At 35.3% G+C, this 18685-nt stretch overlaps 1 protein-coding gene across 1 annotated transcript in view; it reads right to left on the bottom strand.

The window, feature by feature from the left end:
• SPATA48 (spermatogenesis associated 48) overlaps nt 1–18685 on the bottom strand; it is a 75351-nt gene that overhangs the window by 35652 nt on the left and 21014 nt on the right. The window contains exons 2-5 of the mRNA XM_036739711.1: nt 14735–14829; nt 6475–6554; nt 3864–3999; nt 2021–2088 (exon numbers count right to left, since the gene is read on the bottom strand). Of these exons, the coding sequence (XP_036595606.1) occupies nt 2021–2088; nt 3864–3999; nt 6475–6554; nt 14735–14829 (379 nt within the window). The remainder of the gene's footprint in view (nt 1–2020; nt 2089–3863; nt 4000–6474; nt 6555–14734; nt 14830–18685) is intronic.

Here is an 18685-nt window from a genome sequence, read left to right as displayed (position 1 = left end):
TCAGTTATTTTTCAGTTACGTCCTACTCTTTGTGATTCCATTTGGGGTTTTCTTGGCAGGGATTCCTTTTCCAGCTCATTTTACAGATAAGGAACTGAGGAAAACAGGGTTAAGTGACTTGTCAAGGGACACACAGCTAGTAAGTGTCTAAGGCCAGATTTGAACCCAGGAAGTCTTCCTGACTCCAGGCCTGGTATGCAATCCAATGCATCACCTAGCTGCACAGGAGGGCTAGGTAGCCCTAGGTGATAATTAATTTTTGACCATTTGGAATTCCTTTTGGAAGGAACATCTAAGAGATACATTGCAGAGTATGTGGAAGGGAGTAAGGTAGAACATGCCAAAGGTCAAAAGGGGCCAGGGTCTAAAAGGTTTTAAAAGCCAAACAGAAAATTTTATATTTTATCCTTGGAAGATCATTTTGACAGCTGAGCAGAAGACCAGCAGGAATGGGGAGAAACTTCCAATAGGCAGATCAACCAGAAAGCTATTGCAATATCTAGGGATGAGGTGATGAGAAACTGCACCAGAGTGGTGGCAGTGTCAGAGGAGAAAAGGGGCAATATGTAAGAAATGTCATGAAGGGGCAAGTTTTGGCAGCTAATTAGATATGGGGTTGAAAGTGAAGAGTCAAGGATGACATCTAGTTTGACATCCTGGATGACTGGGAGGATGGTAGTGCCCTCCACAGCAAGAAGGATGTTAGGAAGAGGGGAAGGTTTTGGGGAAAAGATAATAGATATGAAGAGAACAAAAGTGGATTCCAAAGGGAAAGGGAAATTTTGCTCTGAGAATTGGAGCCTGGAAGTGACTAGAATATTGTATTGTATGATATATCTCTGATAGTTATTAATTTTATTATGATTTTTACTAATTTATCAAATTAATCAAAATTATTTAACTGTGAACTTGAGTTCTGACTGAATGTTAACAACCTTTACCTGAGGGAGTAGTCAGGAGAAGGGGAAGAGGGTAGGGGTTAACAAAATAGACAAGAAAGTAATAAGGAAGGATGGAATGTCTGGCACTTGACAATGTGCGTGCAGATTCCCTTCACTCATATCAAGTTCCTGTTGTAAAATCAGTTCTCCCTGGTCCTAACTGATGACAGTTGGATACTTGTCACATTAATGGATGCTTGTTTTTGGCATGATTATTTCTTTCTTTCTTTCCCTCTTTCTTTCTTTCTAAATGCTTAGTGGCAGCTAGAGGACGTTTCCTTTAAGCTATATATTTTTCCCTCCCTATTTTTTCTAGATTATAATGTATAATGTGTTTCTCAATGGTACTGTGGAAGCACATTTAAAGCCATATTTTTGGTAAAACTGAAAATATTAAGAAAAATTATTTTCCCCTAAAGCCTTTCCCAGACAACTAGGATAAACCTCTTCTAAAGGAAAAATGATAAAATACTGTATAAAAAAACAATGAAGAAAAATAATTGGTCTAAGTCAAAAAAGCTTTTTTGTGGGGGAGGGTGGGTGGGATGGATTAAAGGTTTCATCTCAAAACAGAAGAACTCTTTCCTTGCTTACATTATCCAACTCCCCTGTCTCCACCGAAAAGTGATTGGTGCTAGTACTTAACGTTTTCCATTGAGAAAAGATTAAGATACCAATAGCAAAGAGGAGGTCCTTTTGTTGAACTCCTGGAAGAAATGGGGTAGTGACTTGGTTGCTCAATTCTGGGAATATCATACCTCAATTCAATCCCTGCTTTATGTTAAGATGCCTTACAAAAATAATTAAAAAGGGAAGGGGAATGGACTTGATTATTGCTCCCACTGAAGTACATGGTAAGCAGTCAGAAAGTGCTAGAACCAGTTCTTGGAGATGACTACTAGAATTCTATCTACTAGTGATATGTCTCCCAGTAACTCTGAATAAATGAAAAAAGGTATTATTGTTATTAATTATGAATGTTATTAGTTATCAATAATCTGATGTATAGAATGGGTAATCGGACTGTAATTAGTAAAAAGTATTGCTGAATCTAGCAAGTACAAAAAGGTGAAACTTACTAATTAATCGGTCTTTTTGGTGATGTGAAGGATCTTGTTTGAAATCTGTCCCAGAGGCCCCCGACGAACTAAAACAATTCTCAGAATGAATGGGGGAAAAAAGTAGTTGATAAATCACTTACATTTTCCAATTTTTGACATATTTAAGCAACACAATTTGACAGTAAGAGTTTCTGGCAAACAATAGAAATAGTGAAGTTTTCAATTTTATCAAAATCCATAATGCAAGTGAAAGGTTCTCAAAAGTGTTTCTAATATTTCCCATGTCCTGAGCTTATTTGACTTAGTCTGGCGTGACAATGTTTAGGTTAATTTATTTACGTCGTGTTTTTCTTCTGTCTCCTCTATTTGCTCCTAATTAGACAAAGTGATTGAGATAAGGCATATTGTGGACCTTATTTAATCAGAAATCAGGAATCAGAAAATTTTTGGTTTTTGAAATTCATAAAAAAATGTTCTGAAACAAAGGTGGAAAAAGGGGTAAAAAAGAAACATATTTTGGTCAAGATAACAGGCTTACATGCATCCATCAATTACTTCCCTGATACAATGTCTGTTTACCAATAAGTTAAACAATGCAAAGATAGAAAGCGGACCTATTTTCATTCTCTGGTTCTAGAGCAGAATTTGTGAATAGTGTTAATTGGATTTAATCTACATATATGACATCACAACAAAAATTGTGCCATTATAAAAATAATTTGGAGTCCTAGTTGTTGTTTCAGTTATTTCAATCAATAAAATTTCTATAAAACAAAAGAATTTGGACAGTTCTTTGTTTTTTTTTTAATGGCACAGATTTTAAAGAATGCTTGTTTGTGTCCAGTACTCTGAGGTATAGTAGGATTTCCTTGAATTAGGGTGCATACCCTGCTTAGGATGGTCACAATATTAGATCTGCAACAAGCAACTGCAGTTTAAGGGGCAACCCCAGGATAATCCTAACCAAAGGGCTTGATGAGGCTTCCCTAAGAATACAGGTCTGCTCCAAGGAAGTGCTATGTCTTTAAGGTATATGAAATAAATTCAATTTGACAAATGTTCATTAAGTTCCTACTATGTGTGGGCACTGTTTTAGGTGCTAGAGACATAAAAATGAAGTAGTTTGGGCCATCAAGGAGCTTCTATTCTATAAGGGTGGAGGTAGGGGTGAAGAGTAGTTCTATCAAGTCATATTAACTTAAGCAGCAGCACAACATAGTGGGCAGAGATCTGGTCTCACAGTGACAATGACCCAGATGTGCGACCCTGGTGAAGTCACTAAACCTTTTAGGGTGTCAAGCAATTCTATAAAATTAAACAGTACCAAAGAGTTGTTGTCTACATTCATAGAGGGAGTTTCTCCACCTGTTGTTCTCAGTGCCAAAAGAATCACAAGTTCAGTGGCAAAAAAGGAAACACCAAAAAAACAACTTGACATGAAATTTTACTGGAGAATTATCAAACCCATACAGGGCACTCACTTGAGCATTGTAAAATGCAGTTTGAAACCAGTTTTGACTCATTTGTCATTCTAGAACTCTTTTTTTACTTGCCTTTAGTCACAGGAACTCAGTGAGATCATTATAAATAATCGGAGTTAGAAACAATATGTTCCAAAAAGTGAAAAACTGAATAAAAACCATCTAAATGCTTTTAGCATGGGGCTCTAGAACAATTGGGTCACTGCTTATAAAACGTATTAGCTTCACATCCTTTAACGTAAGTAATCATTTAATTCATTTACTATTTCCTTTGATCAGGGTGAACATGGAAATGGATGAGCTATTATGCCCTGGACACACTTATTTTTGCTGCATATGAATAACAAGACTAAGAAACTTGCTGAGAAAAATTCACTGACCTGACTTATTGATGGCACATCGTATTTTTTCAGCATGTACCTCTGTGCAACGGGGTCAGCCTTCTTTTCAAATGTCGTTAGTGGTGGGTCAAGCTTTGGTGGATATATCTGATCCAGTGGAATTGCTTCATATGCTCTATGTCATTGATAAAATAGGGATAATTTTTGATCCAAGGGTTGACAATTGGATTCAGCACATGTAATAGAATTGGGCATAATAAAGCAAAGCTCTTTTAGGTTTAGCAAAACCACTTTTCCTTGCTTATCAGGGTCCCCTCCAAACCCAAGTCTCCTGGGGGGATAAGACCATAAAATTTCCTTTGCCCCATTGCTTTCCTGGTCCCTGATAAGAGAACACTACCCTCTTAGATGCCATCATATTTCCATGTTAGTTATGTTGTGAAAGAAAACACAGATATTCCCCCCTCCCAAAAAACCCAAGAAAAATAAATAAAAAGTATACTTTGACCTGCAATCAGACTTCATCAGTTCTTTCTCTGGAGATGGGATAGCATTTTTCATCATAAGACTTTGTTTTGGATTATTGTATGGCTGAGAATAGGTAAGTCATTCATAGTTCATCATTGTACAGTATTGCTGTTACTGAGTACAATAATCTTCTGGTTTTGCTCATTTCACTTTGCATGAGTTCATGTAAATCTTTATAGGTTTTTCTGAGAGCATCCTGCTCATCATTTCTTACAGCACAAGAGTATTCCATCACAATCATATACAACAACTTGTTCAACCATTCCCCAAATGATTGATATTCCCTCAATTTCCAATTCTTTGCCATCATTAAAAGAGCTGCTATAAATATTTTTGTACATATAGGTCCTTTTCCTTTTTGTTTTTTATCTTTTTAGTATAAAGACGTAGTAGTGGTATTGTTGAGTTAAAGGGTAGCCTTTTAGCCATAGTTTCAAATTGCTCTCTAGAATGGTTGAATCAGTTCACAACTCCTTCAATAGTGCATCAGTGTCTCAATTTTCCCATATCCCCTACAACATTTATTATTTTCCTCTCCTGTCATATTAGCCAATTTGATAGATGTAGGGGTAGCTCAGAGTTATTTTAATTTGCATTTCTTTAAGAAATATTGATTTAGAGAATTTTTTCATGTGTTTATAGTTAGCTTTGATTACTTTGTCTGAAAATTGCCTGTTTACATCCTTTGACTTTATCAACTGAGGAATGACTCTTATTTTTGTAAATTTGATTCAGTTTTCTATATATTTAAGAAATGAGGTCTTTATCAGAAAAATTTGCTATACAATTTTTTTCCACAGTTATGATTACTAACTGTGTATTTCCCTCCATCCTATTTTTCCCTCTCTTCATCCTACTTTCTCTCTCCTTTTATCTGGTCCATCCTCAAAAGTATTTTGTTTTGTCTTTTACCCACTCCAATCTGCCCTCCTTTCTGTCACACTCCCCTTCTCTTATCCCTTTCCCCTCCTACTTTTCTATACAGTAAGATAGATTTCTATACTCAAGTGAGTCTGTATTCTTCTTTGAGCCAATTCTGATGAGAGGAAGGTTCACTCACCCCCCTCTCCTTCTACCCTATCTTCCCCTCCACTGTAAAAGCTCTTTTGTACTTCTTTTATGTCAGATAATTTACTCCGTTCTACCTCTTCCTTTCCTCTTCTCTCAGTCCATTTCTCTTTCTTAACTGTTAATTTTATTTTTTTTTAAATAGTCATCTCATCACATTTAACTCAAACCCATGCCCTCTGTCTATTCCTTCTTACTACCCTAATTATGAGAAAGGTTTTAGGAATTACAAGTATCATTTTCCCATGAAGGAATGTAAACAGTTTAAGTTTATTGAAACCTTTATGATTTCTCTTTCCTGCTTACTTTTTTATGCTTCTCTTGAGTTTTGTATTTGAAAGTCAAAATTTCTATTCAGCACTGGTCTTTTCATCAGGAATACTTAGAAGTCTTCTATTTCATTGAATATCTATTTTTTCTGCTGAAGGATTATACTCTTAGTTGTAATCCTAGCTCTTTCACCCTCTAGAATATTATATTCCAAGCACTCTGATCCTTTACTGTGGACACTGAAAAACCTTGTGTTATTATGACTATTACTACTCTGTGATATTTGAATTGTTTCTTTCTGGCTGCTTGCAATACTTCTCCTTGTCCTGCGAGCTCTGGAATTTGACTATAATATTCCTTGGAATTTTCATTTTGGGATCTCTTTCAGGAGGTGATTGGTGGATTCTTTCAATTTCTATTTTACCTTCTGGTTCTAGAAGATTAGGGCAGTTTTCCTTGATAATTTCTTGAAAGATGACGTCTAAGCTCTTTTTTGATCATGGCTTTTAGGTATTACAATAATTTTTAAATCATCTCCCCTGAATCTATTTTCAAGGTCAGTTTTTTTTTCCAATGAGATATTTCACATTTTCTTTTGTTTTTTCATTCTTTTGATTTTGTTTTATCATTTTTTGATATCTCATAAAATCATTAGTTTCCATTTGCCCAATTTTAATTTTAAGGAATTATTTTAGGCACTCCTGATCCAAGTTCAGTGTCCTCTCCACTAACATATATTTTTAAACATGACAAAAATTCTATGACAGAAAAAAGAATTGCTCACTTTTGTGTACTGGACTTGTAGAATGATTCCTTTATTCTCTGTTCCTCACTCATTGTTCCTGGAACTCCACCTTCTTCACTCTTTGGGAAACAAGCAGTAAAGGATGACATCAAAATGCGTTGGGTATGAGTTGCTACACGTTTGGATTCATTTACTAGTTTTATTAAAGTAGTTAACATTTATATAAACTTTCAAGTTTGCAAAATACTTGACATTTCACTTGGTCTTCAAACAATTCAGTCAAGTTTGTGTTATTACTGTTCCCGATTTACAGATGAAGTAACTGAGGCTGAGACAGGTTACATGATTTGCCCATTTGTGTGACAGGATTTGAATTCCACTTTCCCTTACTCCAAGTCCAGCAGTCTATCCAGCATGCTATCTAGCTCCCTATATTTGTCTTTCTCATAGGCATGTTGCTATCCAAATTTCAGGATCATAGATTCACTCTGGAAGAGTCCCTAGAGGTCCTCTGGTTGAACGACCTCATTCTGCAGATGAGAAAACTGAAGCTGAGGAATTTTAGGTGATTTGCCCAAGGTCAAATAAATAGTAAGAGAGCCAGAACTGGAACTAATGCTTCCTGATTCCAAATCCAGCACTCTTTCCATGCAATATTAATAACCAGCATTTATGCAGCTTTTTAATATCTGTCAAGCACTTTCCAAATATTAGCTCATTTTATCTTTAGGACGGTCCTAGGAGGCAGTATTATTATCATTACCCCCATTTTCCAGATGAGAAAACTGAGGCAGACAGAGGTTATTTGCCCAGGATCACACAGCTAATAAATAGCTGAGATGGGATTTGAACTCAGGCCTTCCTGACTCCAAGTGTTAGCGTTCTCTCCACTGCACCACCTACCTGCCTTTACCACTAGTAGCCATACTTCACCTGTAATCTCTGAAGCTAATGTGAAGGGGAAAAAAAGCTGCCAAATAAACATGAAAAAGATAAAAAATAAAACAAAATTGATGTCAAACTATAGTGTATAAATGTATCTATAATGGAAACAGTAATCAGTTTAATATAAATATAATAGTTATTAATAATAAATATAATAGTTATGAACATTTTGAAAAGAAAGATATTGGATTTCTTTCTTGATAAAATGAAATACAATTTGTAAAGTGCTTAGCACAGTGCCTGGTATGAAGCAGGTGCTATCTGAATATTTATTCTTTCCCCTCTTCTCTGCTCTACTCCTCATGACACTGATGTTTAGTTGCTTGAGAAGTCCATGATTTCTAGACTAATTAGATAGTATTTGATCTCCTACCACAAAGAGGCACATTATACCAATGGGCAACAAGATTGTGGAATGTAGAACTTATTTGCATAAAGTTATTCCCCCGCCCAAAGCCAAAAAACTCCCCAAAACAGCAAAAACAAAACCAAAAACAAAACCTTGACAAGTGGTACAAGAGAAAACAAGATTGCTGAAAGCTTGGTTTGAAACCAAATGAAGTCAGATCATCCCTGGAACATTTCTATGCCCCAAGAGCACACATTACTTGGATGAAAATAAACTGATGACAAATGGAACAAATCTGTCAGCATTTCTGTAACAAGTTCTTTTTATCATTAGTGATAATGAGAACAACACATTTGGACTCTGATACATCAATCTCTGATGTGATATATAAGTAAATCTAAATGGTATTAAAGATGACAGTAAATGAGGCAAAGGGTTGGACCATATCAAACATACAGAAGAAAAAAAACATGCAGGAAATGATATGGTTTTTAAATCATAGAGAGGTTAGTGTGTAGGATACGTTGATGAGGTGGGATGATAATTTGGAATCACAGATTTAAGAAGACTAGAAAGGAAGAAAGGAGCCAGGCTACGAAAAAGGCCTTTAAGAAGCCAAACAGAAGACTTATATTTTAATTTAAAACTACACTAAGACTTTTGGAATACCCTTCATATCTTGAAAAAAAAACTTTATCAGGAAAACTTGCTGCAAAAAAAAAAAAAAATTCCCCCAGTCATTTCCCTTTGAATATTAACTTTAATTTGTTTATGCAAAAACTAAAATCCTGTGCAATCAAAATTAACCATCTTATCTTCTAAGTTTTTCCTCTCTTGTTTGGTCTTGAACTTTTTTCTATCAAGAGATCTGATAAGTAATTTCTTATATGTTCCTTTAATTTATTTATGATGTGATCTTTTATTTAGGTAATGTTTCCATGTGGAGACTAGTTTAGTATAAGGCATATTGTCCAATTTTCCTAGCAGTTTTTATAAAATAGTGAACCTTATTTCAGTAGCTGGTCTTTCTGTTTATTTAATACTAAGGTGCTAGGTGGATTTGCTTCTGTTATGTTGTGCAGCTAATATATTTCAGCTATCAATCTCTCTGTTGTTTAACCGACAACAAATCATTTTGAGAATTACTTCTTTTGTAGTATAGTTTGAGATCTGGGACTGCTAGACTCCTTAATTCCTCCCTTTTCCTTGTTTCTCTTGAGATTCTTGACCTTTTTTATCTGCATAAATATTTTATTATTTTTTCTATTTCTATAAAATAATGCTTTGGTAGTTTGATTGGTATCGCATTAATTAAGTTATTTTTATGTAGTATTGTCATTTTTCATTGTATTGACTCATCTTACCCATGAGAAGTGAATATTTCTCCAGTTATTTAGTTCTGTGTTTATTTCTATAAATAGTTATTTTGTTTGTCTTTTGTTCTTGAAGAGGACCATGACATCAAGGAGGTGATACCATGACTTGCAAGTGAATTGGATTCAAGTGAGGGAGGGCTGTGCAAAGTCACCAGCCTCACTTTCTCCTCCAGAGCCAGCTGGGTCCAGTAGCAAGACATAGATCAGGATCTATAAACAGTAGTTTATACTTGTGTGTATATAGTTCTTAGATGTGTATTGGTAGGTAGACTCCTCAGAATGCCCAAGTTATTAACTGTTTCAATTAATGTTTAATTGGTTCTTTAGGCACCTTTGAATATGCCATCATATAATTGGCAAAAAGTGATAATTTTGTTTCTTCTTTACACATGCTTATTTCTTTAATTTTTTTATTACCATAGCTAGCATTTCTAGTACTATGTCAGATCAAAATGGTGACGATGGACACTGTTGTTTAATCCCTGATTTTATTGGAAAGAGTTCTAGTTTATTTCCAATCAATTATTCAATAAGCAAGCCAAGAGATATTTTATAAATTGTCGCATCATTGTTCATAGGAGATATTGTCCTAAAGTTTTATTTTCCTCTTTTAAGTATTCCTGGTTTATGTGCCACAACCATATCTTCGTCATAGTATGAATTTGGCAAGATTCCTTCTTTTGCTATTTTGCAAAAAGTTCCTGTAGTATGCATTGTTCATGTTCATGTAAGAATGCATTGCTCTTTGAATATTTGGTGAAATTTGCTTGTAATTCCATCTGGTTCTTGAGTTTTTTCTTTGAGAGTTCATTTATGATTTGTTCATTTCTTCATCTGAAATTGGATTTTTAAAGTTTTCTATTTCTGTTCCATTAATTTGAGTATTTTATATTTTTATAAATATTCATTTATTTAAATTGTTGGTTTAATTCACATATAGCTGATTAAAATAGTTTTTAATGATATCCTTTATTGCACATTTTCCTTTTTCACTTTTAATACTGATAATTCAGTTTTTATTTTTCTTCTTTTTAATCAAATTAGCTAATGGTTCATTCTTTTAAATCAGTTTCTAGTTTTATTTAGTAATTTAAGTTCTGTTTAAATTTGGTTAATCTTTAATTTTAAGGATTTCCATTTTGTTTTTTAATTGGGTTTTTTTTTAATGTGTAGGTTTTCTAGTATTTTTAGTTGCATTCTCAATTCATTGATTTTTTTCTTTTCACTGAATGCCTGGAATACTGCAATACTGTCCCAGGCAGACTCCATGAATTTAGTTAGTTTCCTTGCTTCTAGTCTATCATGTTATATCTCTGTTGGAGAAATTGTGCTAAGATGTCTCCATAGTTGAAGGACACTGCAGTTGGAGTAAAACATAGTACCCTTTGAGTAAGGAAGCAATGGCTGAGCTCCCACTCAATTCAGGATTTGAGAGAGCTTCAAAAGAGAATGACATATCACTTAAAAAGAGCCTAAGAATCTGTTCCCAATGATTTTATGGGTTCTAAATTAATTGACTCTATTCCTATATGGGTACAGAGAAGATTGAACTATAAAGCAATGAGTCAATATCCACAGGAAAAATCCCATGAACTAAAACTTTGAGCATAAGAAGTGTATACTTCAATCAGTTTGTTCTAGTCATTGCCTAACTAACATGGGGAACTCCAACTTCCTCCTTGTAATGCCCTGAGGCAACTAGGTGATACAATGGATAGAGTACCCAGCCTGGAGTGAGGAAGACCTGGGTTCAAATCTGGCCTTATATACTTATTAGCTGTGTGACCTTATGCAACCTGTTCGCCTCTATTTCCTCATCTGTAATGTGGGCATAATAATAACACATACCTTTCAGGGTTGTTATGAGGATCAAATAAGGTAATAATTGATAGTAAGCACTATATAAATCTTAGCTATTATTATTGCAATAGTGGCAGGCCTCAAAAGACATGAAGAATGACTGTACTAAAGAACATGTGGCCCCACCTTTCAGTAAAATTGTTAAATTTATTGGTGTATAATTGGGCAATATAACTCCCAATAATTGCTCTGATGTCATCTTCATTAGTGATATATTCACCCTTTTCATTTTTGATTCCAGTGATTTGGTTTTCTTCTCTCTTTTTTTGATCATATTAACCAAAGATTTATATATTTTATTTTTCCATAAAACCAACTTCTAATTTTATTTATTAATTCAATGTTTTTCTTAACATTCAATTTTATTAATCTCTCCTTTACTTGTTAGGATTTCCAATTGGTATTTAAATGTGGATTTTTAATTTGTTATTTTTCTAGTTTTTCTAATTGCATACCCCATTTATTGTTCTGTTCTTTATTTTATTGATGTAAGCATTTAGAGATATAAATTTTCCTCTGATTATCATTTTGTTTTCATATGTTGTTTCATTATTATCATTCTCTTAAATAAAATTTTATTATTTCTGTGACTTCTTTAACCCACTCATTCTTTAACATTATTTAGTCTCCAATTAATATTTAATCTGTGTTTCTATGGTCCCTTATTAAATATAAATTTTATTGTATCAGGATCTGGAAAAGGATGCATTTAATATTTACGCATTTCTGCATCTAACTGTAATGTTTGCATGGCCTAATATATTGTTAATTTTTGTAAAGGTACCATGTACTGCTGAGAAAAAGGTATATTCCTTTCTATTCCCATTCATTCCCATTCCATTCCCTCTTCAGAGATCTAGCATATTTAGCTTATCTAGGATTCTATTCATCTCTTTGACTTCTGTCTTATTTATTTGTTTTGGTTAGATTTATCTCATTCTGAGAAGGAAAAGTTGAAATGCCCCACTATTATAGTTTTGCTGTCTAGTTCTCTTTGTAATTCATTTAGATTTTCCTTTTAAAATTTTGATAATATAGTATTTGGTACATATAGGTTTAGTATTGATATTACTTCATTCTCTATGGTACCTTTTATCATAATGCAGTTTCTCTGTTTGTGTCTTTTAATTAAAACTATTTTAGCTTTAACTTTGTCTGAAATCATAATTGTTACCCCTACATTTTTTTGCATCAGCTGAAGCATAATAAATTCTACTGAAGCCCTTTATCTTCACTTTATGTGTATCTCTCATTTTTAAATGTGTTTCCTGTAAACAATGTATTTGCTATCCATTACTATTTTATGGGTAAGTTCATCCCATTCATATTCAAAGTTATAATGACTAGTTGTGCATTTCCCTCCATGCTTATGTTTCATCTCTATTTGTCTTTCTCTCCCTCTCTTTTTTACCCCATCCCTCCTCAAACATCTAATTGACTTCTAATCACTGCCTTCTTAACCTACACCCCTTCTAAGAATTCCTCCCTTATCCCCTTCATTTTACCCTCTTATTCCTTAATCTACCTACCCTTCTAAAAATCCCTGCCTTATCCTATCCCCTCACCTTCCTATTCCTCTGTAAGTTAAGAAGATTTTTACACCCTTTTAGATGTATATGTTATTTCCTCTTTAACCCAGTTCTGATGAGAATAAGGTTCTAACACTACCAGCCCTCCACCCCCTCTTGCCTCCACTGTAACAGTTCTTCCATTCACATATCATTTGTATGAGATGATTGCTCCATTTTACCTCTCCCTATTTCTATTTTGCTCTCTCGTTCCAAAACTTTAGGACAATTTTCCTTAATAATTTCTTGAAGTATAGTGTCTAGACAATTTTTGTGATCATAACTTTCAGGTAGCCCAAAAATTCTTATATTGTCTTTCCTCGATCTCTTCTCTAAGTCAATTGTTTTTCTAATGAGATGTTTGACATTCTCTTCGATTTTTTCATTTTTTACTTTGTTTTATTATTTCTTGGTATCTTGTGAAGTCATTAGCTTCCCCTTGCCCAATTCTAATTTTTTATTTTCTTCTGTAAGTTTTTGGATCTCTTTTTCTAATGGTTGACTTTCTTTTCATAATTTTCTTGAGTTTCTTGCATTACTCTAAATATTTTACCCAATTCTTCCTCAACCTCTCTGATTTTTAAATCCTGTTTAAGCTGTTCTAAAAACTTTTGGGGGGCTTGTGACCATTTTGCTCTTATCTTTGAAGTAGAAGTAACTGCTTTAACTTCACTACCTTCTTCTGAGTTTGAACTAAGATCTTCTTTCTCTTTTGCCTACTCATTTTTCCCCTAGTAACTTATTTCTTATCTGTGAACTTTGTGTTAGAGTCAGGCTCTAATCCCAAGCTGTGGAGGACAATGTCTCAGGCTTCAGGTTTTTTTGTGTTGTTGTTTTCTGGGAGGTATCTAAGCAATTATTAGGAGTTATTTTGCCCAGTTAAAAAGCTTGGTATGAAACCAGTGGACAAAAAAAGTGACTTTGGATACCTCAAAGGAGAAAAGTCATTGGGCCACTGTGCATACTGAAATTTGGCATAAAATCATTTTAGCATTGATAGTTTCATTGTTAATTGTGGTCAGTATGTTTCCAAAAAAAGAGAGTGCTAGGTTCAAATTCTTGCACTGGGATGTAACAACAATGCTTGCCACTACTGCGGCTGTGTAAGACCAACAATACAAGCCACACAAGAAGGTTGCTAGCACAGGTTCTTTGATCTGCTTTTCTAAGGAAGGCAATTTTAAGTGGTTAACAATCTCACTTTAATTAAACATACATATACCATACACTTAGTTCAGGGGGAAAAGCCAGTACCTTGAACCTCAGAGCAAATACAAACAGAAATTGCAAACAGAGACAATATAAACAGATCAACATTTCTGTTTAACCAAATCATGATACATAGTTAGCAGAGAAGCACCAATATCTGGGTTTTCAAAGCTGGGGGGGCTGCTTCAATGGCTTACCTAGAGTCCTACCCAGATTCTCACCATCAATGCTCTTTAAATGAGTGTGCTGCCTCAAAAGCAAAATGTTAACCTCTGAGTTAATATACACTTCTTCAGGGTCAAAGGGCGTCACAACCATGTGACTCAAAACCATGTGACACTTCTTCAGGCATCACAGCCAGGGGACTCAAACCTATGTGAAACTAGGCTTTCTTGTTTCTTAAGCAGGTCAAAGACTCTTGATTCAATCAAAGAAACAAAAGACAACAAAAAAGTCCACTTTGCTTGCCATTACATTTGAAAGCAAGACTCATCAAAGGTACTTGATTACCTTAGCATTCTAAAAGAGAAAACAAAGAAGTCCTGCCCTAATTACCATAACATGGGAGATTCTAGCTACAAGTCACTTGACCTCTCAATGCCTCTAAGAAACTAAGGCTATCAATTACAGATACTTCAAAGGAGGGAATTTTGTATAGCAGGAGCTCTGCATTCTGGCAAAATCCCAGGACAAGATCACTCTTCCCCTCAAAATAAGATTCTTCCATAAGGTAGGATTTAGAATTTTTATACTCTATTCTTGATTTTGCTCCTGACTCACTGTCATTTTAGGGGAAAGTATCTAAAACTGGATAATTAGAATACTTTATCCTACAGAGATGAAGGTCCCTATATATTTCCTTTGATTAGGAATGAGTTTCAAATGGTTAATAAATTAACAAAAATACATATTTTTTCATACATATAATGTTGACAATCAAGTCCACAGAATACAAAACAAATAACCAATGAATCAAGTAGGGTATGTCTTACCTTACATTTTGCATCATCAAATGAAAACTTTAATGTGGATAAATTGCCTCGCACTTTAGGTATATCAGGAATAACTTTCACTGGGCTTGTCCAACCTAAAAAAGAAAAAAAAAATTGGGTTTTGAGCTAAGAAGCAAGTAAGGGCATTTTCTTTCTCATTGATCAGAGACATGCTGTTTAAAAAAATGATGAATATTAGGTTAGCTAATTTTTCAGTGGTTGATATTATTTGTCTAAAATCATAAAACGGAAAATAATTGTGAACAAGTAGAATATATGTGGGAAACTATTTAGTGGAGTACTGCTTACGTTGCTTGTTATTATGCAGAAAAGAATGTTTATATGATTATGTTGAGTGCTATAGGTTGCATGTTCTAGGAGCTAGGGTTGATCCCTTGCTAATAATAACATTTTTGAATGAACAGGGAGAGGAGAGACCAAAAGCACATTTTCCAGAAGTGACTGTATTTTGTGAATACTGGAAAACTGCTATAGAGTTTCCAGGATACTGAAGGACTATTAGTTTATTGAGAGACCTAAGAGACAGGACAGTGATGAGGTTTAGACTGCGAGAGCCCCCTTGAACTGCCCTTGAATCTTCCCACTAGATGAGGCATTTGCCTGAGGCCATAAGGCTTTCATTATTGCTAAATCTCTAGGCTAGGTTACTCTAACCTAGTCTAGCCCTTCATAGTCTGGCTAGTTTCCACCCTTGATCTTGTCAAAGTGTCTATGCCCAAATCTGTTACCCTTAAATTAGCCTAGCCCTACATTGTCTGTTATCCCCAGGTAGCCTTCAGCTTCTTCCCACCCTTAATCCCATTCTCTTGGGTCCTAGAGTCTGACCTCATTCCAGTCCCATCAAGCTCCTCCTTACACTCCTCTTCAAGACCCTCCCTAAACTCCTCCTCCCATCACCCCAGGACCACCCTAGATCCCACCCACAATCTTCCTGTATATAAGTTTCATCTTGCCTCCATGAATGTGCTCAGATTCCATCTGCCTTAGATGGAATCTGGCCCACTTGTGAAAATGGTGAGATTTCTTAAGACAACCCATTATGGTGAATCCATAATAAACTTTGTTTCTCTTTGGCTGTGAGAAGGCTTGAGTCGAATTCTTTTGAGCAGGACCCAGCATATCGGTATTTTGGGATCTCGACTACCCCTAAAAGCATATAGTTCTCTGACCTCTTCATACGGTTCCCTGACATTTTCAACATTTTAAAACATTTTAGTGACCATCAACAAGCACTATGTTGTTCATCCTGTATGAAAATGATCACTGATTATCTCTCCCTGGCCTATTTACTTGGAATAGGTTCAATCTTAGGATTTCATGCTAAAGTCTCTCTTTTGGCTTGTATCCTCATCCTAGGTTTCCTCTATAGAACATCAGAATTTGGTATATTTTGATCACCCAAGGCGTTAATGCAAAAATATCAGAATTTGGCTTACATCTGTGTCTCCACAACAAAAAGGGAAAAGAATTCTTAGCTTCCATGTAAGCATTAAGATTGACAATATGTTAAATACAGGACCTTTAATCTCACAAAGAGATAAAAATATATGCCTGAAACAATAAACAATCAAAATAACTACCCTTTCCTCTCCTGTGAGCTTCTAACCCCGCTATGAATCTATGTAGTTCTCTAAGCCTATCATACTACTCTGGAGTTGAGGCCCCCACTCTAAGACAGAAGCACCTGGGTTTTTGTAAAGTAAAGCAACCCATTTGTTTAAATGAATCCTACTGGCTTTTCCCAGGGCCTATATAGTTCTGGAGATTTATAATACATAGAGTCAAGTTCTTCTTGCAAGGGGAAAGAATGAGAGATTGCTATGTAGACAAGTAACATATGGTCTGAATTTATTCCTCTACGATGAGTTTTTTTCTTTTGTTTGTCATCTCTAGCTCCTGCCTGATCCAGGGGCTTCTCGCTGACCTGTTACTGGCACCATCTGCTGACATTCATAGGGCAACATAATGCTTCATGCTACTATAGAGGGGATGCGTGACATGGTTAGGGAACTGGCCTAGATAACCTCTAAGGTGCCTTCAAACTCAGGCGTCTATGGATGTCCAATATTCACAACAGGCTTGGTTACCATATCTTCTTGGGAACTAAGTCCCTCACCTAATAAAATAAAAATGCTTTAATAAATACCCTAGTGGATATGCAACCTCATTAGTGTGGTTATTCCTTCTAAAGTTGCAGGTGCAACATGTCCATATCTTATCATATGCCATTCTCATCCATGTGCTTCCAAAAAGCCCTCACAGGGATTCCCCTACCTAGTAACAACAATGATGACTATGACAACAACAACAAAGAAGGAGGTTGTACAATGCAGAGAGTACTGCGCCCGGTATCAGGAAAACCTGTGTTCAAATTCAGCCTCACACATTTACTAGCTGTGTGACCCTGGGCAAGTCACTTAACCTCGGTGTGCCTCAGTTTCCTCACTTATAAAATGAGGATAATTATAGCATCTTCCCAGAGTTGTTGTCAGGGTTAAACGAGACATTTGTAAAGTTCTTTGCAAACCTTAAAGTATAATGTAAATGCTAGCTATTGTTATTAATGAAATGACATTTAGACAATGCTCTTAGTTTTATAAAATACTTCCCCTGCACTATCTCATTTGAGCCTCACAACAAATTTGGGAGGGAGGTGCTATAGGTATAAATAACCTCCTGTCCAGTCCCCATTTTAGAGATGAAGAAACTCTTCCTTTTCAAAGCCAATCATTCCACCTATGATCTTGATCTTATCACTACCTACTTCTTCTTAGACCTTCAATTTTAATTCAAATCAACATTTATTCATCATTCCAGTGCACAAAGCATAACCCCTCCCCCTTTCAACTCTTGCCTCTTCATAAACTAGTCTTTTTAAAATTTAAACCAGTTTTTTAATCTCTCCTTTCCACTAGCTCTTCCCCTTTGCCTTTTAGTAGGCACAGGTGGGTCATTTGCCATCATTTAAGTAAACGAATTGCAAGTTATACCACCTGGGGTCATAAATGTTTTCCTAGGCTTCAGCCTATTTGCAGTTTTAATTTTCCTGATCTCTTTACTCAGGTGCATGTCACTCTTTTATATTCTTCCTTATTTATGTACCTTTGCCCACATTTTGTAGATGCCCTTTTAAAATCAAAAACTCATGAGAGAACTCTCTATACAGTCACATTATTTTCTTTGTATGCCACTTAGCCCTTTTCTTCATTTGGATAATTCTTTTTATATGAGAGAAACTTTGGAGAACTATGCCAATGAATATTGAAAAAGAAGGATGAGTTGATATGTGGGGGAGGAGAGAAACCTGAAAGATGGTGTTTGGTAATAGTAAAAACTCTAACAAGACAACTTTTTGGTGGTGTTTATAAGTGGAAATTAGTCCCCACTTATCAGTTAACAAGGTGGCCTAGATAGCAGGTTGGACTATAAGCACATTATGGACCTTCAAGAATGTAATCTAGAATTTATTCTCACAAACCTCTTGGCCAAAAAAAAAAAGTTGCATAAATTAATACCCTGAACAAAGTTTTTCGGTAGTCTAATCAAGTAAATTTGCCAATGCAAGACTTTTACCCAACCTAAAGAATTTATTCCATTTGAGTACTACTGCCTGAGTTCTAGATGGTGTGCCTTCCATAGAAACACTGACCTAAGGGTCCCCAAAGCTGTGCTTCTCACATAACCTAATCTACCAAAATGGCACATTTCCATGGAACTCATTCACTCCTTCCTCCACCACACCTGACATTTAAAAGCTCTACCTATTGTCAAAAAATCACCTTTTGTTGCCTGGCTTCTCCATCTAACTTGATTTTGGTGAAGGAAGGCTGGGGTTGCTTTACCTGTTGTGTTATTTGTAGTAACAATCTGAGGTTAGCTCTTGGAGGCTGTTTGAAAGGCAAATTTCATCATTATCATCAGCAAACATTT

This window comes from Trichosurus vulpecula, chromosome 9 (genome assembly GCF_011100635.1).
Source record: "Trichosurus vulpecula isolate mTriVul1 chromosome 9, mTriVul1.pri, whole genome shotgun sequence".
NCBI classification, from domain to species: domain Eukaryota; kingdom Metazoa; phylum Chordata; class Mammalia; order Diprotodontia; family Phalangeridae; genus Trichosurus; species Trichosurus vulpecula.
Note: the sequence above shows the minus strand (reverse complement) of the source record. Positions and strands in the feature narration are given on the sequence as shown.